Genomic DNA, 26,114 nt, shown 5'->3' with positions numbered 1-26,114 from the left:
GATTACTGAAAGTTTTTTCAACATTCAAATCATGCATGAAACTCACCCATTCCACTCAACTGATGTGTGAATAAAAACGGACGGTGCTCAGATGCCATCCTAGTGCTGTCAGATTTTCAAGCACTCAAGGAAGAAGCTTGGCTATCAAGAAATCAGGAAGACGTCATGGGCAACTGGCCTTATAGTCAATTTCTGGTGAAAAACACATGTTTTGTGACAATGTGCAGATAGGAATTTGACTGTTTAACCCCTTCTCAACATTTGATCCTGTAAGTCATAATGTCAGGAAGGGTATAAAGAGCAGATGTCTTGCATTGTGACTATAATTTACCGTACCTACATGTATAAGCAAAGTTTTTCTTTTATTTTGGCTTAAAGAGCCCCTCTCATATTATACTCAAGTGCTGACTTATCATTGAAGTGCCTGCTCTAGACCTGCTGCAATCCTATTCGAGGGAGCATCGGAGCAAGGATCCAGTAAAAGCCACGCTGCCCCTCCTTGTTTCCAAAGGATGCAATGATATTGAAAGCTTTGGCACAGCATGGTGCATTAAGTTAGCAAAAGCTGAAGACAGTGCAGGGAAATCTGCATCACAACCCCAGAATTGCGATAAAGTGACATCAACACATCTCCTACAGACTGCACAGTACCTGACCCACGACAGGTACCAAAACGGTGAGGTGGCACAAAACATATAAGGGGGTAGGAAAGAGGTTTGGTGAAGCACAAAATATGAGGAGGAAAAAAGGGGGTGAAAATATATGAGGTGCACAAAACTTATAATATAGTATATGTGTGTGGGCAGAGTGCTTAAGCGTGCTTCTGCCCACTTTGCCAGGAAGAGAAGAAGACAGAGATGCAGGGAGAAGAAGCCGGGGGTTAATATAGATTTTTTTTAGTTTTAAGGGCTTTGCCATGAAAGAACGTTCTCACATTTTACACTCAGTAATGGTCAGAGTTAATTTCAGAGTGTGGGCAGGGACTATCTAAGCAGACACTTCATGATTCCTTTACTTTTTATAATACAAACAATAGCATAAATTTGCTGAAATGAGAACACCCCTTTAAGTCATATCAGAGGCCGACCCCAGCGGTGTTGGGTCAAAATTCTGAGATCTGGGCAGAACAGAGAGGAAAAGAGTAATGTTAGTAGAGGGTGAAAGTGTCAATTACAGAAGTCTAACCATTGATGAATGTGATGAATGTGTAATGGCACCCGAATCTGAAATTAACTTTTTAAAAAGAATCTACTGTTCAAATTTACCAAATTTCCATTTTTGCAAAAAATGTAAAATAAAATATAGCACTATTGTGATGTAAAGCATGTCATAAAACAGTCTGAAAATAAACTCGGTAAGATAAAGCGTTCCAAAGTTCTAACTGCATATCGTGACACAAGCATATTTGAAAAATCGTGCCGTGTCCTAAAGGTGAAAATGAGCTGTGGGTTAAAAGGCATGCCTAAAACATGACCAGAAGGAAAATTATTTCCAGAAAATTGAAGGTCAAAACTAGTATACATAAATCTATTACATGTATTTTGTTCTTATATAGCTGTGTCCCAGGTGCTAAGCATGTGGAAGTGTCTCTGCCTGCTTTGTTACAGATCAAGAGGAACCACTGGGAAAGCATTGGAGAGCGCCGCTGGTGAGTATAAGGCCTCTTCCACACTTGCTTTGCAGATCACGTCAGAGTCTGATCAGGGGGCGATCAGGGTTTGGTCAGTGAAAAACTGACATTTTGCATTTTTTCAATCATTTTTCAGTCAGTTTGTTCAGTGTCTCAGTTTTTCACACGCGTTTTCAGTGCAATTTCAATGCGTTTTTCATGCGCAGATAATGGACTCAGGACTGAGCTCTAACTTTTCTATGGCAAGTGATGCTTGAAAAACACATTGCACTTGCATTGGACTTGCATGTGTCTCAAAGTGTGATGTGGTTTTGATGCATCTCCATAGACTCGTTTGGTGCGTTTTTCACGCGCTTGACAAGCAAAAGTAGAGCATGCTGAGAATTAAATGCATTGTAAAAAAAACATGCAGGTGTGTGCGTGAAGAGAAATGCAAGTCTTAAAAAACCCATTGATTGCAATGGGTCAGAGTGCAATGCAAGTTCTGCGCATTACAAGCACGCCCAGAACACTCGTGTGAAAAATGCAAGGGTGAAAGAGGCCTCATAGTTTATTTTTTTATACACTAAGGGGCTGCAGGGCATTTCATAAGTGGGGGGCAGGCTGCAGGGCATTTCATCAATGGGGGGACTGGCTGCAGGGCATTTCATCAATGGGGGGACTGGCTGCAGGGCATTTCATCAATGGGGGGACTGGCTGCAGGGCATTTCATCAATGGGGGGACTGGCTGCAGGGCATTTCCTTGGTGGGGGGCTGGCTGCAGGGCATTCCATAGTGGGGGTGCTGGCTGCAGGGCATTTCATAGGTGTGCGGCTGGCTGCAGGGCATTTCATAGGTGGGGGGATGGCTGCAGGGCATTCCATAGTGGGGGTGCTGGCTGCAGGGCATTTCATAGGTGGGGGGATGGCTGCAGGGCATTTCATAGGTGGGGGGATGGCTGCAGGGCATTCCATAGTGGGGGTGCTGGCTGCAGGGCATTTCATAGGTGGGGTGCTGGCTGCAGGGCATTTCATAGGTGGGGGGATGGCTGCAGGGCATTTCATAGGTGGGGGGATGGCTGCAGGGTATTCCATAGTGGGGGTGCTGGCTGCAGGGCATTTCATAGGTGGGGGGATGGCTGCAGGGCATTTCATAGGTGGGAGGATGGCTGCAGAGCATTTTATCAAAGGGGGGGCTGCTTTAGGGCATTTCATTACTGGGAGAGGTCACTTGGCATTTCATTACTCGGGGAAGCTGTTACCAATGTGTTTCCCACCATATGCTTATGTACCCGAGTAAATACGTTTTCCCAGTTATTTGTGGCAAAACTAGGGGCCTCGGCTTATACTTGGGTCAACTTCTACTCGAGTATATGCAGTATGTTAATTTCTAATATACCATACAGTTGACAAAGTGAGTTTATTCATTAATACAGCACTGTCCAGAGATTATGATCACTCAAAATAATGCATTCCCAAATCTGCCTAACTTTTAATGAAACTACACCTTAATCAAATTCGAGGTGAGGGCAGATCTGAAAGGGGGGCACAAACACGGAGCTTATCAAAACACCATGCAGATATTGCCCATGGTTGGATTAGAGCCAAGACTCCCAGTACTCAATGCAACTTTGTTACCCACAATCTAACATGACCACTTTACCATACTTACCAGAACTTCATACTTTCAACGTTTAATTTAAGTAAATATTTTTCTTTTATATATAATTTTTATAATTCTTAATTATATAATTCTTAACTATGCCACTCTTTTACTTGTTACAACCTGTATAGAATCAGTGAAAATGAAAAACATTGGGGATCATTTACTAAGTTTTTCCGTTGCGTTACCCGAATATTTCCAATTTGCGCCGATTTTCCCAAAATTGCCCCGGGATTTTGGTGCATGCGATCGGATTGTGGCGCATCGGCGCCAGCATGCACGCGACAGAAATCGGGGGGTGTGGCCGTAATAAAACCCAACGGATTTGGAAAAACCACTGCATTTTTTAAAAAAAAGTGACGCTTGACACGCGCTTACCTGCACCCAGCGCAGGACGGTGAACTTCAGTGAACTCCAACGGAATTCAGCACAGCAGCGACACCTGGTGGACATCGGGCGCACTACCTTAGTGAATCACCAGAAGACCCGAATCCTCCACAGAGAACCCGCCGCTGAATCACGAATGGACCGGGTAAGTAAATCTGCTCCAGTGTGATTTACAGTGTAAAATAATACTTCCTGTAAAGCAAAAAACTAAACCTTTCACAGAAATGGCCATAGAGATAAAAATATATTCCCTGAGAAATTAAAATCTACTTACACTTGATGATGACCTAGATTTCTAAGAAATGTCTAATTGAAATTATTCCTAGTGCCACTTCTGAAATACAGAGTAATAGCGATATGATGTCTTTATCTACTTGTCGATTTGCCGTTGGCCATTTCAGCCACTAGGGGGACTAGTTTGTATCCAGTTTACTGTGGAGTCTTTAGAATTATAAATTATAGCCTGGAACACACATTATTTCTTACTTCATGGTTTGAGAGAATAGCTGTTTTCACAACCATGAAATGTTTTCCCTTCATAAATAATATTTACCCACTGAGCGCTGTATATTTGGAAGACAAAGAACGCAAATGTTGATTAGGAAAACACAAGGATCTGTCAGTATGAATCCATCTCATAATATGAGATTGCATGGAGAGCAGAGCTTGTGTCATGATAATTAGAAGTTTGAAGACTAACCCTTCACTAATTCAGCTAAAATGTTATTTTCACTGAGGCAGAAAGGATTATATTGTAGAATGGGCCATCTGTCTGAACACAGACACATCAATGAGACATAGAGAAGCCTAGAACTTCTTTGCGCTCAGGGTGAGTTTTGGTAAAAAGGAGGTAAAAATACAATTGTTTCTTAGCCTGTTGTGTGCATTGTGTCCTATGATACAACCTCCTTGTAGACTCGCATTGTGCAATATTTTATTTTTGTGGCTAGCCTTGCTAGACTGAGGCATTCAATGTAATAGCTTTAATCTGTAAGCCGGAACACTTTACTAATGCTCCCAGAGTAAGTAAGGCACTGGTACATAGGCTGGAAGATAATCCCTTATGCCTTCATCATGTCTGTAAACAAAGAAACAAAAGAGCTGGCAAAATGCAAGAATCCTTTTTGCCAGCAATGTATTAGTAGAAGATTATCCACCATGCCGACTGCTGAGATTTGATCTTCACAAAAGATTTCCACAGTATATTTCATTTTTGTGACTTTTATATTCCCGAGGAAGAAAGGCCTAGTGCTTCCCAGGCCGTGGTTTTCCAATGTGGAGGCAGTTCCTGTTTCCACTTCGAGCACGGAGATATGCTGCGACTTTCCGGGTGGGCAAAAATCAGAAGCATGGAAATGAGGAGGAAAATCACAAGGACATGTTACAGATTTGTAAGGTAAGAATTGTAAAATCTATAGTTTTTATAGACTGCCATCTCGTTATGTCATGCTTAGGCATTCTATGATTATTTTGATATAGTTAACTGTCTACTTTTGTTTTAATTTGTGTATTTTAACGATTAATTTTTATTAATTTAATTTAAGAGCCATATTTATTTATATATATATCGTTTTCAATAGTATTATTGTTTATATTATTATTATCATCATCATCATCAATGTCATTGTAATAACTATTTCTGTTGAACACATGTAGATAATCACAACACCGTTAATTATTAAAAGTCATAGGTAAAACAATTACCTATAATTTACATTCTTTATTACTTTTATATGTGGAATTTATGGGTAAATCCATCTAAAATGTTTGCACTTTAACTACATAAAAGTTTTCATTTACAGTATTTAGAGTTAATTATACAAAATAGGTAAAACTATTATATTGGACACTAGCAATGTTAGCAATGTTATATGTGGAATTTACATTAATGTTTGAATCCATGTAAAATTTTTGCACTAAATGCTCAATATTATTATAGTGTTTATTTTCTGTAGTCCCATCTTTACCAGAAGACTTATACCATACTTTAGCATACAATATATTTGCTATAGTATTTTGTGATTTCTTTGTCTACAAATACAGTCTGAGTTTAATAGACGGTGATTAAAACAATAATGTTATAATGTAGGAAATAAAATAAATACTTGACTTCTTATATTCGAGGTTGAGCGCATGGGAGGCCATTGGGTATTATTTATTGTCTGCTTTGGGGTTACCTTTTTCCACCATTTTGAGCCTCTTGCACCTATTTCTTTACCGTTTTTATGGGCTTGGTTTTGAGTGCTTTTCAGTTTGTGCCTAATTTATCGCTTGCAACTTTTTAGAAAGTAGCAAAAAAGTTGCAATATTGCACAACCAAAAAGCAGCTTAAAAACCCTGACACTTTTCTTCTTTTTTGGCCATCCATGTGACTTTTTGATATTTTTCAACTTTTAAGAATAAAGGGGTACACTTCAAAGAGCTTTATCCTCTAGACCAGTGATGGCGAACCTTTTAGAGACCGAGTGCCCAAACTACAACCAAAACCCACTTATTTACCCTGATGTGCCAATGTGCCATTTTAAACAGTAACTTATTGCTAACGGTTCTTCCACTTCTTTAATTGTATCGGCCGCTTGAGGCCACCAATACAATTGAATCAAGGTGGGCAAATTCAGACTATCTTTGTAGCTTCTCTCTGTTTAGAAAGAATGATGGGTCCAGCAGGGGGACCTCCAAAGATAATGCACTTCTTTCAACACCTTCTCACTTCTCAAGCAGTTCCAAACAGTCAATGAAGTGTCGCTGTAAAATAGTGCTGAGCGCAGCATCTCATGAGTTGCCTGGGACTGCATGAAGATTGAATGAATTTGTTCCTGTTTGGTGAACTCTGTCCTAGACTGATGGCCTGAGTGCCCACAGAAAGGGCTCTGAGTGCCACCTCTGGCACCAGTGCCATAGGTTCGCCATCACTGCTCTAGACCATGGCACAAAGAAACACATGAGTGTCATTTTAGAAAAGGAGAATCTACCTTTTAATATCATACAAGGTCCAAATAACTAGCATATCCACTGTTAAAGTTACAGGACTTCGAGTTTCATAAATAGCTCCCACTCCCGACTGTACAACCAGTACTGTTGTCCAGAAGATATAGCGCCCTTCTCAAAAGGTGCACGTTATAGTTGTGTGAAATGTGTCAGCTCAAGATATCGCAGAGAAGGAGGGATATATAGAAAGACATAACATACAGTTTGCTGAACTTTGTGATTATCACAAGTGCCTTTAAATGTTTTTATGTTTTTATATTGTATTCTAAGCTATTATCACTTGATGATCATCTTTATGAGTCTTACTTAAAGATGGCTGTTTCATTAACGACTTTCCTAGTCTTAGCCAAATTACTATAATCCTGAACATCCCCTTTAATGTGCTGATGTACATACAAATAGCAAAATATTTGTATTCTAAAGTGCAGAATTTTCCTGGTAATGTATATTGAGGACTTATCCATAGGTCCAAAAGTTTAGATTGGTGCAGTCTAATGGCTGTTCATGGTAGCCTCCAGGATTACAAGTAGCAGAAGAAAACACAGCTGGGACTAAAGCCAATTTAGTATTCATGACCAATGTATACCTCAACCAGAGGCTACTGTATAGGCCTGCAGTACCATACATCCACATTCATTGTCAAAGAAAAATGAATAAATATACATAGACTATGATTACATCATAGTGAGTTATAGATTCATACTTTATCATAACTAACTACAGAGAGTTAAGGTACATTCACATGGAGGTATGCTGGAGAGGAGGAGACCAGCGGCGCAAGGATGCACACACAGGAAAATATAGAGCATGCTCTACCTTTTCCAGGTGTACGGTGCGGATTGGTGCCACACATGTGTGGCAATGCACCGCCGCTGGGACGCCATTGCCGTCTATGGGGGAGTGTATGTGGCCGCAAATTTACAGCCACATGTACATCCCCACAGATGAGAGTGTGAATGAGCCCTTAAAGGGAACTTGACAACCCTTACCCTTATGAACCCATCCAAAATAACTACTTCATTAAAATAAATAAAATTAAAAAACATTGCCCTTATTTCTGTAAGGTTCCTTTCCATGACTGCATTGTTTAAAAATCAGTTTATAAACTTATATGCAATGGGGTCTTGCATATTATATTTTACATGCACTGCTCTGGAGGCATGGGGAGCAGTAGAAGTCCATGGAGGCATGGGGAAGAGTAGAAGTCCATGGAGGCTGCTGTGATTTTATGTGATCAAATACATACATGGGGTAGACTTTGCAAATGTTACAGCGTAAAGGACCTTAGATGCCATCACCATGGTCACATGACTTGAAGTGCTGAATTGTGAGGAGGCATATGGCATAGGGAGGAGTAGATGGGAGGGGTGTCCAAGCAGGACACGCCCCTCTGATGCCAGGTAGGATGACATAAAGTTGATTTTATGGGGAAGTGAGGAAAACAATTTTTACCAAAATAAGGGTGGCATTTAGTTAATAAGGCTCTATGGGCACCTGCTGTTAGCTGGGTTTGTGAAAAATTTGGTGAGCGGTTCCTTTTAAGGTTCACACAGACGTGGTTGGTCCAGGAAATGCAGCTGGCACATGGACCATAATTCTCAAACAAAACAAGGGCATCTAAAACTAGTTTTTATGTAAATTGGCACACAACTTTTCTATTAAAAGATGATAGTTGAAAACTATTAATCACATGTATAGGTTCTTTATGGCTAAATACTGTATCTCCTACATAGTAGTCTTTAATATCAGCAAAATCGATACTGAGTGCTGTGGATCACTTAAAAGGGATCTACCACCTTTACAAGCTATATTCTGCTGGATGCATGTTGTAGGGTGCATGTTGCACTGTGATTTCAAACATAATGTTATTATTTCTATTATTTACACCATTTCCAAGACATTCCCAGTTGAATCCATATGCTAATGAGGAAGTTGGTGCACCATGGTCAAGTCCTTCCTATCTAAATCACTTCCTTCTTTTTATGTTGGCACATAATTCTCAAAAGCCAAATCTCCTGCTTTTCTGATGGGTAGTGGTCCTGGCAGGAAAAGCAGTGCTCCGGGTACTAAGAATATAGTAGATAGGTGCACTCATGCTTCATTAGCATTAGGATTAAAGTGAGATTTTTTCAGAAACAGCATATTGGACAGAGATAATAAATGTAGTTTGTAAAGGTTATTGCATTTCTTTATAACATGCTTCCAGCACATAATAATTCTTGGGGGAACTGGATTCTTGCACTTATTGTTTTGTTGTATCAGTAAGTAAAAATGGAAGAAAACTCAAAATTCCAATGAACTTGCTTTGATGTATTTATAGGACAGTGTTCTAGCCCAGGGAAAAACTTAATACCTGTTCAAGGCTCCAATGATTGCAATTAATTCTTATTTTAAACTTTTTTTGTATCTTTGGTTTCTATTTTTTTTTTTAACTTTCTTAACTTTTGTTAAAAAGTATTAGTACTATTTGGTGCTATTTGGACCTTGGCGGTGATAAATAGACTTTTAGTAATACAAATGTTACAAAGTTGAAACTTGTCTATGCAATATAAACCCATGTAAGATTATAGTGTACATCTACCATTGACTTCTCATCAAATAAATGGCCTTTGTTTCCTGGCACAAATACTATGCCCTGAAAGATGTCCTGAAAATCAATCAGCATCTCCTAATTTAGTGCCCAAAGGCAGTCATCCTGTGACTAAAGAAAACATAAATTAATGTGAATAAGATGAGATGTTTAACTTGCGATTGATTTTAACATGTCTATAAAAAATAAGCAAAATACATAACAATCAGCTCTTACAAGTATAAGACAGGGGCATGAGTGTAAATCCGCCTTTCATAAGGTACACTGGAGATTGTATCAGATTTTAAAGATCTGGGAAAGAGGTGTATTGAATAATATTCAAACAGTTTTTAAAACAGTTTAACATCACTTAAAAATACTGTATGCAATATACATCATACAGTGGGGTGATCTCAGTGAACCAACCTACACAGAGTGAGTCCTAGAAAACCTTCGGCTCACCACAAATAGAATCATGTAAGATAGAATCAACCCCAATAAGGTAAATAAGAGTGTAAATAAGACAATATCCTCATAAGGATGTGCAAGTTAAATGGTTACAATCATGAAAAAATACCCATTATAATTGGATACACGTAAGGCTGGGTTCACTTGCTGTTTTTTGTAATGGGGGGGGACCTGACTGTCCATATTAGGTCAGTACCATCAAGTTCATCGGTAGCAGCACTCCTCCCGCCACATTCAGGGAGAAGGAGGATTCCCGGGTGACATATCCCACTGTATAGACATATAGTGGGATATGTCTGTGCCATATGTTGTAAGGAATCCTCCTGTGTCCTTACAACGTATGGCAAAAAACATGATGTGACCCAGCCTATTATACAGAAATAGAAACAATACCAATACGCACAAGAAAAAGTTCACCAAATGATAGCAATCTAAAAGATAAATGCAAAACTTTCCAATCCTAATTCTCTTGAGTCAATGGCCCACTATCTACGCCTTCAGTAAAGGACGGTCTATTGGTCCAATTGAATTTTCAAAGGTTCTATACATATATGCGCGTGTAATGCTAATTTCTTTTGAAATCCCAGAGACTTAGATGTGATGTTGTCTTCTTTTATTTTTACCGTATATACTCGTGTATAAGCCGAGTTTTTCAGCACAAAAAATGTGCTGAAAAACGTCCCCTCGGCTTATACACGAGTCAATACTGGCGCCTAGTATGACGTCAGCAGCGGCGCGTCATACTATGCGCCTGCCGCCCGGGAAAGAGCAATGGCGGCGCTCACCACGATGTTAGAGAAGACAGAAGACAGGCGCTGAAGCAAGAAGAGGAGCCGGGAAGCCAGAAGACGAGCCGCGCGGACATCGGGGGAGCAGCGCTGCACATCGGGGCCACCGGAGGGTGAGTATATAAGTTTTTTGTTTTTTTTTTTATTCTGGGCAGGCTGTATGCTACTGTGGCAGGCTGTATACTACTGGGGGTAGTGCTGTATACTACTGGGGGCAGTGCTGTATACTACTGGGGGCAGTGCTGTATACTACTGGGGGCAGTGCTGTATACTACTGGGGGCAGTGCTGTATACTACTGGGGGCAGTGCTGTATACTACTGGGGGCAGGCTGTATACTACTGGGGGCAGGCTGTATACTACTGGGGCAGGCTGTATACTACTGGGGGCAAGCTATTCTACTGGGGGCAAGCTGTATACTACTGGGAGCAAGCTGTATACTACTGGGGGCAGTGCTGTATACTACTGGGGGCAGTGCTGTATACTACTGGGGACAGGCTGTATACTAGTGGGGACTGGCTGTATACTACTGGGGCAGGCTGTATACTACTGGGGGCAAGCTGTATACTACTGGGGGCAAGCTATACTACTGGGGGCAAGCTATACTACTGGGGGCAAGCTGTATACTACTGGGAGCAAGCTGTATACTACTAGGGGCAAGCTGTATACTACTGGGGGCAAGCTGAGCAGGCTGTATACTACTGGGGGCAGGCTGTATACTACTGGGGGCATTTCCCACCCTCGGCTTATACTCGAGTCAATAGGTTTTTCCAGTTTTGGTGGTAAAATTAGGGGTCTCGGCTTATACTCGGGTCGGCTTATACTCGAGTATATACAGTATTTTGTTTAAAATGTTACATACCTTTTGTGACTTTAGTCTGAATAGCTACTTCACGTAGCTGTTGTCAACATCTATGGACTCTTTGAAGTCACTATTGCATCCTCATGATGGACTTTTGTACATGTTTAAATGAGCTTGGAATGTTGGATGTCATGGAATACAGTGTAAAAAAAATTAAATGGAAACAATGCTCCAAAAATGCTGCAACGAGAAAGAATGTCACCATGTGTGAGCCTAAAGCAATGACAACCATAGGAGAACCTTCTTATGTTCAGGCCAACATAAAAGTGTGGCTTCAACTGTGGTAGAGGTCATTAAACCGTTATGTGGACCTTGTATTCGATATCCGTCCCGTCATGGCAAATGGCTTTTTCGTTGTTGATCATTTGAAGGCCTCTTAGGAGTTTACAACTGTATTTCACAATATCTAGTGAGGTTGTATGCAGTGTTGGAGAACCTCAGGGAACATTTCTTGTGTCATTTTTAATTTGTTATATACACTGTTGATTTTAGAATAAATTAAAATAGCTGCTTTATGCAGAAGAACTTTGATGATACTGTCACAGAACCTTCTGTCAAGGATAGATGCTGTATCATACCATCTATATGGAAACTGTTGCATTCTTTTCAAATTGCTGTGGAGAGAAGGGGTTGAAATGAAATTTCACCAACATAAAAGGGTGAAGACACACATGGCGTTTTTGGGCCGTTTTTACTAAGTGCGTTTTCAGATCGTTAAAAAGGTATGCGTTAAAAAATGCATCCGTTTTTTAAAAACGCATGCGTTTTTGTCCGTTTTTCATTGCGCAATTTCGGAAAAACGGTCAAAAACGCATGCGTTATCAAAAAACGCATGCGTTTTTAAAAAACGCATGCGTTTTTTAACGCATGCGTTTTTAACGATCTGAAAACACACTTAGTAAAAACGGCCCAAAAACGGCCCAAAAACGCCATGTGTGTCTTCACCCAAAGAAGTCATTATTGATTTTGGAGGGACACAACTGTGGTGTTTCTGACTAGCTGTTAACTAGCTGGTGGTGCACAGACTTTATTATATGACAAACCACATCTGCACCCAGTTCCTTTTGCGCCTTTAAATCAACAATGTTGAATCTCTCACTATATCCAAATTGGTTGGCAACCAGTCTGGATATTCTAATTTGGCCAAATGCCTGCCACTCATTAACATAAAAGAAAACACAGTTATGCCAGTGTTGAGTATATCTTTTTAAGGTCAGCAAACCTAAACTCAAAAGACCACTTAACTTTTAAATATGTTATTACTCTATAAGCTCTTTTTTCCTCTCAGCATTAAAGAGATTGGAGGGAGAATGGAGAAACACTGATCCAGAGTATTTAAAGAAGATCTGTCACCAGAATTTTACCCCTCACATCAGTAATACCTGCTAGTAAACTGGTAAAGGTTCTTCCCATGTCATCCAAAATTATCTGCCACTGAGGCTCTGTTCCTTAATTACAGCCAATTTTCTGATATGCAAATTAGAAGACAAAGGGCCAGATTTACTTACCCGGTCCGTTCGCGATCCAGCGGCGCGTTCTCTGCGCTGGATTCGGGTCCGGCCGGGATTCATCAATGTAGTTCCTCCACCAGGTGGCGCTGCTGTGCTGAAAAGCATCTGAACGCGCTGGAGTTCACCGGCTCGGGCTGAGTGAAGGTAAGCGCGTCCCAAGCGACACATTTCTTTTTTTAAATGCGGCGGTTTTTCTGAATCCGTCAGGTTTTCACTCTGCCACGACCCCCCCCCCCGATTTCCGTCGCATGCATGCCGGCGCCGATGCGCCACAATTCGATCGCGTGTGCCAAAATCCCGGGGTAATTCAGGGGAAATCGACGCAAATCGGAAATATTCGGGTAACACGTCGGGAAAACGCGAATCGGGCCCTTAGTAAATGACCCCCAAAGAGTCAGTTCTGAAGAGAAGATTCACGTTTTCTCCAGGCTGCCATTGAACCACATCTCCTTCTTTTTATTGACAGCTCAGTATCTCTTCAGACTTCAGCCAGGGCAGACAGGAAGTTCTCTCCCGGTCTACTTCCTGTGAATACCAGAATTATGTTCCTCTCATGGCGTGGTGAATTTAGCAGTCAGCACTGTGTGGGAAGCTGCAGGTCTTGTCACTATTTCATGCATCCCTGCAATGGGCAGAGCCAAACTGTGGCGAGTGCAGCCAAGCAGCGGTGGGAGGAGCCAACACAGGCAAAGGTGTAAAAAGTTTGGGGAGCCATTTTACTGGTGGGGAGAGGCAGATTTAAGCTGGGACACCTGCACTGCACTTTTCAGCAAAGGCCCAGGGGTGGGATTAGTGTGCCTATTCTTGATGATGACTTCTCTTTAACCTCTTAGATGGCTCAATCCATGGCAACTGCAAGTAATTTTAGAGGAAAGGGCTCCATCTGTATGTAACTACCCCTATTTTCACCCATGAAATGCCATTGCAAATTGCTATTGCAGAAATACCATTGGCAGAAAAAAAATAAAAAATTCAGCAGCTGAAAACATTTTTTATTGTTTAATCCATGTTTACCTTAACAGATACTAAACTTTTGAAGCCTTTTTTAATTTCAAGGTGATAATAAACTTTGTAATTTATTCAAGGAAAACGTTCCACAGCCATCCTGTTAAATCGAGGTGGCCCAGCAGGACACAAAAGGGTATGTTTGCCAGAGTGCGGGGGGTGGTCGTGTCCAAGAACAGCTATCTTGTCTCTAAGGAACAATATGACTACATTTATAGGAAATTATCTTTACACAGTGATGTTTTTTTTGTAATGTCTAATTGAAGAAATGTTTGTATATGGTATATGATATCTGCTGCTGTCTGAATATGCACTTCCTAAAAATGAGCCAATAAGATATATGTACCCCAAAATTATGACATTAAACTACATCTTGTAATGCAAAATGAAAGCCGTCATACTGTTACATTAAAGATAACAAGAAAAAGAGGGCTTTTTATAAACCATGCAGAAAATGCCAGATAGTTTGGTCACTAAGGAGTAAAATAGGCTGGTCATGAAGCGGTTAAAATACAAAAATAACAAATAAAAGAGGAAATCAGTAGAGATGAGCGAGCACTAAAATGCTCGGGTACTCGTTATTCGAGACGAACTTTTCCCGATGCTCGAGTGCTCGTCTCGAATAACGAACCCCATTGAAGTCAATGGGAGACTCGAGCATTTTTCAAGGGGACCAAGGCTCTGCACAGGGAAGCTTGGCCAAACACCTGGGAACCTCAGAAAAGGATGGAAACACCACGGAAATGGACAGGAAACAGCAGGGGCAGCATGCATGGATGCCTCTGAGGCTGCATAATCGCACCATTATGCCAAAATTATGGGCAACAGCATGGCCATGACAGAGTGACAGAATGAAGCTAGATAGCATCTAAAACATCCAATAATTGACCCTGACACTATAGGGGACGGCATGCAGAGGCAGCAGCGGCAGGCTAGAGAGTGTCATGGCGACATACCCTAAATGGACTCAGGCTTCAAACCAATGGGTGGCAGAGAGGAACCAAAGGAGGTGAGCAAGAAGCGCTCAAATAATATCGGTACATGATAAAAGTTTGCCAGTATATTTTGTGGATTACACAGCAGGGTGGCGACAAAGTTAACATGGAAGCCATGAAAACAACCCAAAATTCTGCCTGACACAGCTCGTTTGATAAGGGGACCATGTATGGAGGCAGTGAACTAGTAGTAGATTAAAGGTGCTGCAGTTAAAACTATGTTAGTTGGATCTTGGCATGGAGCTGGCGCTCCGCTGCCAGGCGAGCTTTCGCCAATCCAAGCCCCTGTCTCTAGGCTACTCCCCAAACAGCACTTCTAAGAACCTTTTGTATAAGATCAAGTGTAGTAGCGTTCTTATAAGTTTAGGATATGGCGGGTGAGGGGAATGTAAACAGATGCGCAAGAAGCGCAGAAATAATATCGGTAAATGATAAAAGTTTGCCAGTATTTTTTGTGGATTACACAGCAGGGTGGCGACAAAGTTAACAAGTTTGTTGTGGAAGCCATGAAAACAATCCAAAATTCTGCCTGACACAGCTCGTTTGATAAGGGGACCATGTATGCTTACAGTTCATGCCAGTAGCTGCACTGGCTGTCAGTCTCCTTTCGAATAGTTTAAAATAATAACCCTCATCCATAAAGCTCTGTATAATGCTGCACCCCCCTACCTCTCCTCTCTTATCTCAGTCTATCGCCCAACCCGTGCTCTTAGATCCGCCAGTGATCTTAGATTAACCTCTTCCCTAGTGCGGACCTCCCACTCGCGTCTCCAAGACTTCTCTAGAGCTGCACCAATTCTATGGAATGCTCTGCCCTGGACTATCAGACTAATACCTAACCTCCAAAGTTTCAAACGTGCTCTTAAAACCCATTTCTTTAGGCAAGCCTATAACACTCATTAACTGCATGAAGTTTTAACTCTTCTACTAACCCGTCCTGTGTCGTCCTCCCATCTGTTATCCAGCAACCAACAGGCACCAGACTTCTCTACAGTCCCATTCACCCTGGACCTGGTATATAAGATGACGGCTGAGTGGTTCAAGCGACAGCAATTCCATTTATTATATTTTGTTCTATTCCCTAAGAAGAATGGCTTGACCATTAAATATTCTTTTACCTCGTGTTACCCCATCATCTTCATAAACCGTAAGCTCTGGCGAGCAGGGACCTCACTCCTGTTGTTCCATACAAATGTTGTGCTCTGTTACATTACATTTGTATTTGTTTCCTATGATTTGTAAAGCGCTACGGAATATGATGGCGCTATATAAATAAAGATTATTATTATTATTATGGAGGCAGTGAACTAGTAGTAGATTAAAGGTGCTGCAGTTAAAACTATTTTAGTTGGATCTTGGGATGGAGCTGGCGCTCCGCAGCCAGGCGAGCTTTGCCAATCCAAGCCCCTGTCTCTAGGCTACTCCCCAAACAGCACTTCTAAGAACCTTTTGTATAAGATCAAGTGTAATAGCGTTCTTATAAGTTTAGGATATGGCGGGTGAGGGGAATGTAAACAGATGCGCAAGAAGCGCTGAAATAATATTGGTAAATGATAAAAGTTTATTAGTATATTTTGTGGATAACACAGCTGGGTGGCGACAAAGTTAACAACTTTGATGTGGAATCCATGAAAACAACCCAAATTTCTGCCTGACACACCTCGTTTGATAAAGGGACGATGTATGGAGGCAGCTATATGGACGACTTTTGGAGGTAGCAATGGAGACAACGTGTGGAGGCTGCTATGGAGACAATTTAATTTGGATAGTGCCTGTATGTGGCAGTCCCAAAAATTTTTCAAACCAGAGGAGCAGGTAGGTGGCCCTCCAGAAAAATTGAATAGATTGAGTGCCTGTATGTGGCACTCCCAAAAATTGTTTAAAACAGAGGACCGGGTAGGTGGCCCTCCAGAAAAATTGAATAGATTGAGTGCCTGTATGTGGCACTCCCAAAAATTGTTTAAAACAGAGGACCGGGTAGGTGGCCCTCCAGAAAAATTGAATAGATTGAGTGCCTGTATGTGGCACTCCCAAAAATTGTTTAAAACAGAGGACCGGGTAGGTGGCCCTCCAGAAAAATTAAATGCATAAAGTACTATAGCTAGAGCCAGTGGGCCCTGTCAAAAAATAGCCAGTTTCCTCTGCTTTACTGTACAAAGAGGAGGAGAAGGAGGAAAATGAGGAGGAGGAGGAGTGGATCAATTATTCAGGTTGAGCTTCCTTCACCTGGTGGAGATTGGAAATTATGAGAAATCCAGCCTTTATTCATCTTAATAAGCGTCAGCCTGTCAGCGCTGTCAGTCGACAGGCATGTACGCTTATCGGTGATGATGCCACCAGCTGCACTGAAAACCCGCTCGGACAAGACGCTAGCGGCAGGGCAGGCAAGAACCTCCAAGGCGTACAGCGCCAGTTCGTGCCACATGTCCAGCTTTGAAACCCAGTAGTTGTAGGGAGCTGTGTGATCATTTAGGACGATGGTATGGTCAGCTACGTACTCCCTCACCATCTTTCTGTAAAGATCAGCCCTACTCTGCCGAGACTGGGGACAGGTGACAGTGTCTTGCTGGGGTGACATAAAGCTGGCAAAAGCCTTGTAAAGCGTACCCTTGCCAGTGCTGGACAAGCTGCCTGCTCGCCTACTCTCCCTCGCTACTTGTCCCGCAGAACTACGCACTCTGCCGCTAGCGCTGTCAGAAGGGAAATACTGTTTCAGCTTGTGCACCAGGGCCTGCTGGTATTCATGCATTCTCACACTCCTTTCCTCTGCAGGGATGAGAGTGGAAAGATTTTGCTTGTACCGTGGGTCCAGGAGAGTGAACACCCAGTAATCGGTGCTGGAATAAATTCTTTGAACGCGAGGGTCACGGGATAGGCAGCCTAGCATGAAATCTGCCATATGCGCCAGAGTACCAACGCGTAAGAATTCACTCCCCTCACTGGCCTGACTGTCCATTTCCTCCTCCTCCAACTCCTCCAACTCCTCTTCTTCTGCCCATACACGCTGAACAGTGAAGGACTCAACAATGGTCCCCTCTTGTGTCTCGCCAACATTCTCCTCCTCTTCCTCCTCATCCTCCTCCACCTCCACCTCCTCCGATATGCGCTGAGAAACAGACCTAAGGGTGCTTTGGCTATCAACAAGGGAATCTTCTTCCCCCGTCTCTTGTGACGAGCGCAAAGCTTCCGACTTCATGCTGATCAGAGAGTTTTTCAACAGGCCAAGCAGCGGGATGGTGAGGCTGATGATGGCGGCATCGCCACTGACCATCTGTGTTGACTCCTCAAAGTTACTCAGCACCTGACAGATATCAGACATCCACGTCCACTCCTCATTGTAGACTTGAGGAAGCTGACTGACCTGACTACCAGTTCTGGTGGAAGTTGACATCTGGCAGTCTACAATGGCTCGGCGCTGCTGGTAAACTCTGGATAACATGGTCAGTGTTGAATTCCACCTCGTGGGCACGTCGCACAACAGTCGGTGAGCGGGCAGTTGGAGGCGGCGCTGCGCTGCCCTGAGAGTGGCAGCATCTGTGCTGGACTTCCTGAAATGCGCACAGATGCGGCGCACCTTCGTGAGCAAATCTGACAGATTGGGGTATGTCTTGAGGAAACGCTGAACTATCAGATTTAACACATGGGACAGGCATGGCACATGTGTCAGTCTGCCGAGTTGCAGAGCCGCCACCAGGTTATGGCCGTTGTCACACACAACCATGCCTGGCTTCAGGTTCAGCGGTGCCAGCCACAGATCAGTCTGCGCCGTGATGCCCTGTAATAGCTCTTGGGCGGTGTGCCTTTTATCGCCTAGGCTCAGCAGTTTGAGCACCGCCTGCTGTCGCTTAGCAACGGCACTGCTGCTGTGCCTAGAGCTACCGACTGATGGCGCCATGCCCACGGATGGTAGTTCGGAGGAGGAGGTGGAGGAGGGGTGGGAGGAGGAGGAGGCATAGTAGGCCTGAAACACCTGGACCGAGGTAGGCCCCGCAATCCTCGGCGTCAGCAGTATATGACCAGCCCCAGGGTCAGACTCGGTCCCAGCCTCCACCAAGTTAACCCAATGTGCCGTCAGCGATACATAGTGGCCCTGCCCGGCAGCACTCGTCCACGTGTCCGTGGTCAGGTGGACCTTGTCAGAAACGGCGTTGGTCAGGGCACAGGTGATGTTGTCTGACACGTGCTGGTGCAGGGCTGGGACGGCACATCGGGAAAAGTAGTGGCGGCTGGGGACCGAATACCGAGGGGCGGCCGCCGCCATGAGGTTGCGAAAGGCCTCGGTCTCTACTAGCCTATAGGGCAGCATCTCCAGGCTAAGCAATCTGGAGATGTGCACATTAAGGGCTTGGGCGTGCGGGTGGGTTGCACTATATTTGCGTTTCCGCTCCAGCGTCTGGGGTATGGAGAGCTGAACGCTGGTGGATGCTGTGGAGGATCGTGGAGGCGACGATGGTGTTTTTAGTGGCAGGGTCCTGGGCAGGGGGCTGACTATCAGCTGACACAGGGGAAGGAGCAGTGGTGTGCACGGCCGGAGGTGAACGGGCTTGTTGCCACTGAGTGGGGTGTTTAGCATTCATATGCCTGCGCATACTGGTGGTAGTTAAGCTAGTAGTGGTGGAACCCCTGCTGAGCCTGGTTTGGCAAATGTTGCACACCACAGTCCGTCGGTCATCCGGTGTTTCCTTAAAGAACCTCCAGACTTCTGAAGATCTAGCCCTCGCCGCAAGAGCCCTCGCCACGGGAGCTTCACTAGTTGACACATTTGGCGCTGATGCACCAGCTCTGGCCCTGCCTCTCCGTCTGGCCCCACCACTGCCTCTTCCAACCTGTTCTGGTCGAGGACTCTCCTCCGTCTCAGAAGCACTGTGTTCACCCGGCCTCTCAACCCAGCTTGGGTCTGTCACCTCATCATCCTCCGATCCCTCAGTCTGCTCCCCCCTCGGACTTCCTGCCCTGACAACAACTTCCCCACTGTCTGACAACCGTGTCTCCTCATCGTCGGACACCTCTTTACACACTTCCACTACGTCAAGAAGGTCATCATCACCCACAGACTGTGACTGGTGGAAAACCTGGGCATCGGAAAATTGCTCAGCAGCAACCGGACAAGTGGTTTGTGACTGTGGGAAGGGTCCAGAAAACAGTTCCTCAGAGTATGCCGGTTCAAATGCCAAATTTTCCTGGGAGGGGGCAGACTGGGGGGGAGGAGGCTGAGGTGCAGGAGCTGGAGGAGTGGCGATTTCGGTGACATGGGTGGACTGCGTGGAAGACTGACTGGTGGACAAATTGCTCGAAGCATTGTCAGCAATCCACGACATCACCTGTTCGCACTGTTCTGGCCTCAACAGTGCTCTACCACGAGTCCCAGTAACTTCAGACATGAACCTAGGGAGTGTAGCTCTGCGGCGTTCCCCTGCTCCCTCATAAGCAGGTGGTGTCTCACCCCGGCCAGGACCACGGCCTCTGACCCCTGCAGTAGTTGGACGCCCACGTCCCCGCCCTCGTCCTCTACCCCTAGCCCTCGGGTTAAACATTTTTAAAATGAGAGTTATAGCTTTAATTTTTTTTTACCTTTTTTTTGTGTTTTTTTTTTTTTTTGTGTTTTTGAGTTTTTAAAACCAAACAATGCTATCCTATTGCTATGGCTATTTTCTAGCCAAGTATGAAAGCACACTACTATGCCAGATGAGATGACACTGAGTTATTAAACAAAATAAACGTAAAATAAAAAAGGACAAATGGCAGACTGTGCCTAATTGAAATCCAACCCCTACTAAATTTTCCCACTTCGGTCTTTGCAATGGATATGTGCGTCACTAAGCGCAAAACACAGCGGTCGCAAGTCTCACTACAAATTGCTCACAATTGGCTAGTAGATGCACTGCAGCAAGTACAGCCACCAGCAGATCAACCAGAAATCAAATATATAACGCTACTGTAGGCGTAAGCCGTTTGGATTCTCCTATGGCTATTTTCTAGCCAAGTATGAAAGCACACTACTATGCCAGATGAGATGACGCTGAGTTATTAAACAAAATAAACGTAAAATAAAAAAGGACAAATGGCAGACTGTGCCTAATTGAAATCCAACCCCTACTAAATTTTCCCACTTCGGTCTTTGCAATGGATATGTGCGTCACTAAGCGCAAAGCACAGCGGTCGCAAGTCTCACTACAAATTGCTCACAATTGGCTAGTAGATGCACTGCAGCAAGTACAGCCACCAGCAGATCAACCAGAAATCAAATATATAACGCTACTGTAGGCGTAAGCCGTTTGGATTCTCCTATGGCTATTTTCTAGCCAAGTATGAAAGCACACTACTATGCCAGATGAGATGACGCTGAGTTATTAAACAAAATAAACGTAAAATAAAAAAGGACAAATGGCAGACTGTGCCTAATTGAAATCCAATCCCCTTCTAAATTTTCCCACTTCGGTCTTTGCAATGGATATGTGCGTCACTAAGCGCAAAACACAGCGGTCGCAAGTCTCACTACAAATTGCTCACAATTGGCTAGTAGATGCACTGCAGCAAGTACAGCCACCAGCAGATCAACCAGAAATCAAATATATAACGCTACTGTAGGCGTAAGCCGTTTGGATTCTCCTATGGCTATTTTCTAGCCAAGTATGAAAGCACACTACTATGCCAGATGAGATGACGCTGAGTTATTAAACAAAATAAACGTAAAATAAAAAAGGACAAATGGCAGACTGTGCCTAATTGAAATCCAACCCCTACTAAATTTTCCCACTTCGGTCTTTGCAATGGATATGTGCGTCACTAAGCGCAAAACACAGCGGTCGCAAGTCTCACTACAAATTGCTCACAATTGGCTAGTAGATGCACTGCAGCAAGTACAGCCACCAGCAGATCAACCAGAAATCAAATATATAACGCTACTGTAGGCGTAAGCCGTTTGGATTCTCCTATGGCTATTTTCTAGCCAAGTATGAAAGCACACTACTATGCCAGATGAGATGACGCTGAGTTATTAAACAAAATAAACGTAAAATAAAAAAGGACAAATGGCAGACTGTGCCTAATTGAAATCCAACCCCTACTAAATTTTCCCACTTCGGTCTTTGCAATGGATATGTGCGTCACTAAGCGCAAAACACAGCGGTCGCAAGTCTCACTACAAATTGCTCACAATTGGCTAGTAGATGCACTGCAGCAAGTACAGCCACCAGCAGATCAACCAGAAATCAAATATATAACGCTACTGTAGGCGTAAGCCGTTTGGATTCTCTTATGGCTATTTTCTAGCCAAGTATGAAAGCACACTACTATGCCAGATGAGATGACGCTGAGTTATTAAACAAAATAAACGTAAAATAAAAAAGGAAAAATGGCAGACTGTGCCTAATTGAAATCCAACCCCTACTAAATTTTCCCACTTTGGTGTTTGAGGTGGATATGTGTGCCACTAAGAGCTAAACACAACGGTAGCAAGTCCCCCTGCTAATTCCTCACAAAATGGTACTAGATGCAAATAAAAAAAAAAAAAGTAGAACGTTATTGTAGCCCTAAGAAGGGCTGTTGGGTTCTTGGAGAATCACTCCTGCCTAACAGTAAGCTAATAGAACACCCTAACGCTTTCCCTGACCAGCAGCAGCTCTCTCCCTAGCGGCATCCAGACACAGAATGATCCGAGCAGCGCGGGCAGCGGCTAGTCTATCCCAGGGTCACCTGATCTGGCCAGCCAACCACTGCTATCGACGTGTAAGGGTACCACGTCATGCTGGGTGGAGTGCAGAGTCTCCTGGCTTGTGATTGGCTCTGTTTCTGGCCGCCAAAAAGCAAAACGGCGGGAGCTGCCATTTTCTCGAGCGGGCGAAGTATTCGTCCGAGCAACGAGCAGTTTCGAGTACGCTAATGCTCGAACGAGCATCAAGCTCGGACGAGCATGTTCGCTCATCTCTAGAAATCAGCTTTTTTGTTCAGAGCATACCTTTGAAGATCTCAAGATATCTATTCTGAATACAAAACAGATCATAAAATACTGCACCTGCCAATTTCAATTCTCATACATTGAGTGATACATACAATATAAATTGGTTTGCACTTTTCTTAATATCACAAAAAATGTATTCAATTTAGAAAAAAAATAATGCTCAAACTCATTTCCACTTCACACAAGAAATCATATGAAAGAAATCTTAAGATACATTGCCAACGAGGTGAATGTAATAGCTGTGGGGATTTGGCCCAGTAGAGACTGTGGTAACGGGGTGCTGTGATGCAGTTCAAGACAGTGACACCAAGGTTTAGTCCAAAACAGGTCTCGCCTGCGTTTATTGCAGCAAAAGTAAAATAAAACAGCCTTCACATTCAGGCATCCAAACAAAATAATATCCTACCCGTCAGGGTGCTAACTAAACATAGGTTCTCTGACTCACCGCTAACAAAACACTTTTGTTGCTCCAGGCCCAGAGAACAAGGCTGCATGCTCCCCAGCCTCCTGCCAGAGAGAGACAACAACTTCAGCTCTGCTGAGTGATTTTATCCAGGCTGATTAGGCTGTTCCCCTCACCTGTGTCCAAGGTGCTGGACAAACCCACCTCAGCACTAAGGCCTTGCATAGAAGCAAAACCTAGGGGAAACATACCGCCCATCCACAGTTAACCCCTTCAGTGTCTCACATACCCTCCCCCTCTGTTTGACCCTGTGGGGACGAACACTTTTGGCCATCAGACAGTGGGTACGGGATAGGGCATCGGCATTCCCATGCAGCTTTCCTGCTCGATGTTCCACCGTGAATTTGAAATTCTGGAGCATTAGGAACCACCTTGTGACCCTGGCGTTCCTCTCTTTGGCCTGACTCATCCAGGTTAGGGGAGAGTGATCAGTCACTAGTGTAAACTGCCGCCCTACCAGATAATACCTCAGGGATTCCAGAGCCCATTTGATCGCCAAGCACTCCCTCTCAACTATACTATAGTTCTTTTCAGGAGGTGTGAGCTTGCGGCTCAGGAATGTCACGGGATGTTCCTCACCCTCCACTACTTGGGACAGGACAGCCCCTAAGCCCACGTCAGAAGCGTCAGTCTGGACAATAAAGGTCTTGGTGAAGTTAGGGGTGATCAGTATCGGTCCCTCACACAAAACCGTCTTAAGTCGCTGAAACGCCCCCTCAGCCTCTTCACTCCACTTTACCATCACCGCCCTGCTACCCTTAGTCAGGTCAGTCAGGGGTGTCGCTATTGTCGCAAAATCGGGGATAAATCGGCGATAATAGCCCACTATGCCCAGAAAAGCCCTCACTTGCTTCTTGCTCAAAGGTCGTGGCCACTGCTGGATCGCCTCCACTTTATTTACTTGGGGTTTGATGACCCCTCGCCCAATACGGTACCCCAGGTAACGGGCCTCTTCCAGACCCAGTGCACACTTTTGAGGGTTCGCTGTCAGCCCTGCTGCCCTCAGGGAGTCTACCACTGCTTGTACTTTGGCTAGATGACTCTCCCAGTCGTTACTATAGACTATGATGTCATCTAAGTAGGCCGAGGCATAACTCCGGTGAGGTTTTAGCACGAGATCCATTAACCTCTGGAATGTGGCGGGAGCCCCATGTAGTCCAAAGGGAAGTACCACGTACTGAAAAAGCCCATCAGGGGTAACAAAAGCGGTCTTCTCTTTAGCCCTGTCAGTCAGGGGTACCTGCCAATACCCTTTCGTCAGGTCAAGGGTGGAGAAGAACCTAGCCTGTCCAAGTCGTTCTATCAACTCGTCAACCCTGGGCATGGGATAGGAATCAAATTTGGACACCTCGTTCAACTTCCTAAAATCATTGCAGAACCGTAGGGAACCATCAGGTTTGGGAATCAACACAATAGGACTCGACCAGTCACTTTTAGATTCCTCGATAACCCCCAGGTCTAACATCTGCCTGACTTCTTCGGATATGGCAAGCCGGCACGCTTCAGGGACCCGGTAAGGTTTTTGGTGTACCCGGATGTGGGGTTCGGTTATGATGTCATGCTTGATGACTGAAGTACGTCCCGGTAACTTAGAGAACACATCCATATTTCGGAGCACAAACTCCTTCGCTTCCTGAATCTGGGCCCTGGAGAGGGACTCCGAGATCCGTACTTCAGGCACCTTGGCATCGGGTACACCTACCTCCGGTGTCCCCTTCTTGGAGACAGACGCCTTCTCTACTCCCATGGCCACCAGGGACTCTCTTTCCCTCCATGGCTTTAGGAGGTTCACGTGGTATATCTGTTCGGGTTTCCTCCTCCCCGGCTGAGATACCCTGTAGGTTACCTTCCCCACTCTCTCCATGACCTCATATGGTCCTTGCCATTTGGCCAAGAACTTGCTCTCCACGGTGGGCACCAGAACTAGCACTCTGTCGCCTGGGTTAAAGGTCCTGAGTCTGGCTGACCTATTGTAGACCCTAGACTGGGCCTCTTGTGCCCTTGTCATGTGCTCCTTTACAAGGGGCATTACCGCCGCTATGCGGTCCTGCATAAGGGAGACGTGTTCTATCACACTACGGTGGGGGGTCCTCTTCTGTTCCCAGGTCTCCTTGGCTATATCCAAAAGCCCACGTGGGGAACGGCCATATAACAGCTCAAAGGGTGAGAAACCCGTGGAGGACTGGGGAACTTCCCGTATGGCAAACATCAAATAGGGCAACAAACAATCCCAGTCCTTCCCATCTTTGCTGACCACCCTCTTAAGCATCCCCTTCAAGGTCTTATTAAACCTCTCGACCAGGCCATCTGTCTGAGGATGATACACAGAGGTGCGGAGCTGTTTTACCTGTAGTAACTTGCACATCTCCTTCATTACCCTAGACATAAATGGGGTACCCTGGTCAGTCAAGATTTCCTTGGGGAGGCCGGTGCGTGAGAACACCTGGAACAGCTCCCTAGCAATATTCTTGGAGGAGGTGTTCCTTAATGGAATCGCCTCGGGATACCGCGTAGCGTAGTCCAGGATAACTAGGATGTATTGGTGCCCCCTGGAGGATTTGACTATGGGGCCAACCAGATCCATTGCAATCCGTTCAAAGGGCACTTCTATGATTGGTAGCGGGACCAAAGGACTCCTGAAGTGGGAGACCGGGGCAGTAAGTTGACACTCAGGGCAGGAGCTACAATACCGGTTTACCTCCTCCCACACCCCGGGCCAGAAAAATCTCTGCAGGATCCTCTCTCGGGTCTTCTCAGCACCTAAGTGCCCTCCCAGCACATGTTTGTGTGCCAACTCTAGCACCAGCCTACGGTGAGATTGGGGTACTACAAGTTGCTCAACCTCCTCA

General features: G+C 44.4%; 1 protein-coding gene across 2 annotated transcripts in view; it reads left to right on the top strand.

Annotated features, from left to right (window-relative positions):
- Positions 1–4,672: 4,672 nt before the first annotated feature.
- Positions 4,673–26,114, top strand: part of RGS20 (regulator of G protein signaling 20) — a 116,889-nt gene continuing 95,447 nt past the window's right edge. The window contains exon 1 of one of the 2 annotated variants that reach the window (XM_072151909.1): positions 4,673–5,054. In XM_072151909.1, coding sequence (XP_072008010.1) covers positions 4,932–5,054 — 123 coding nt within the window. In that variant the 5' untranslated portion in view covers positions 4,673–4,931. The remainder of the gene's footprint in view (positions 5,055–26,114) is intronic. The other variant, XM_072151913.1, reaches the window with a different exon arrangement.

Source organism: Engystomops pustulosus, chromosome 5 (genome assembly GCF_040894005.1).
Source record: "Engystomops pustulosus chromosome 5, aEngPut4.maternal, whole genome shotgun sequence".
Taxonomy (NCBI): domain Eukaryota; kingdom Metazoa; phylum Chordata; class Amphibia; order Anura; family Leptodactylidae; genus Engystomops; species Engystomops pustulosus.
Note: the sequence above shows the minus strand (reverse complement) of the source record. Positions and strands in the feature narration are given on the sequence as shown.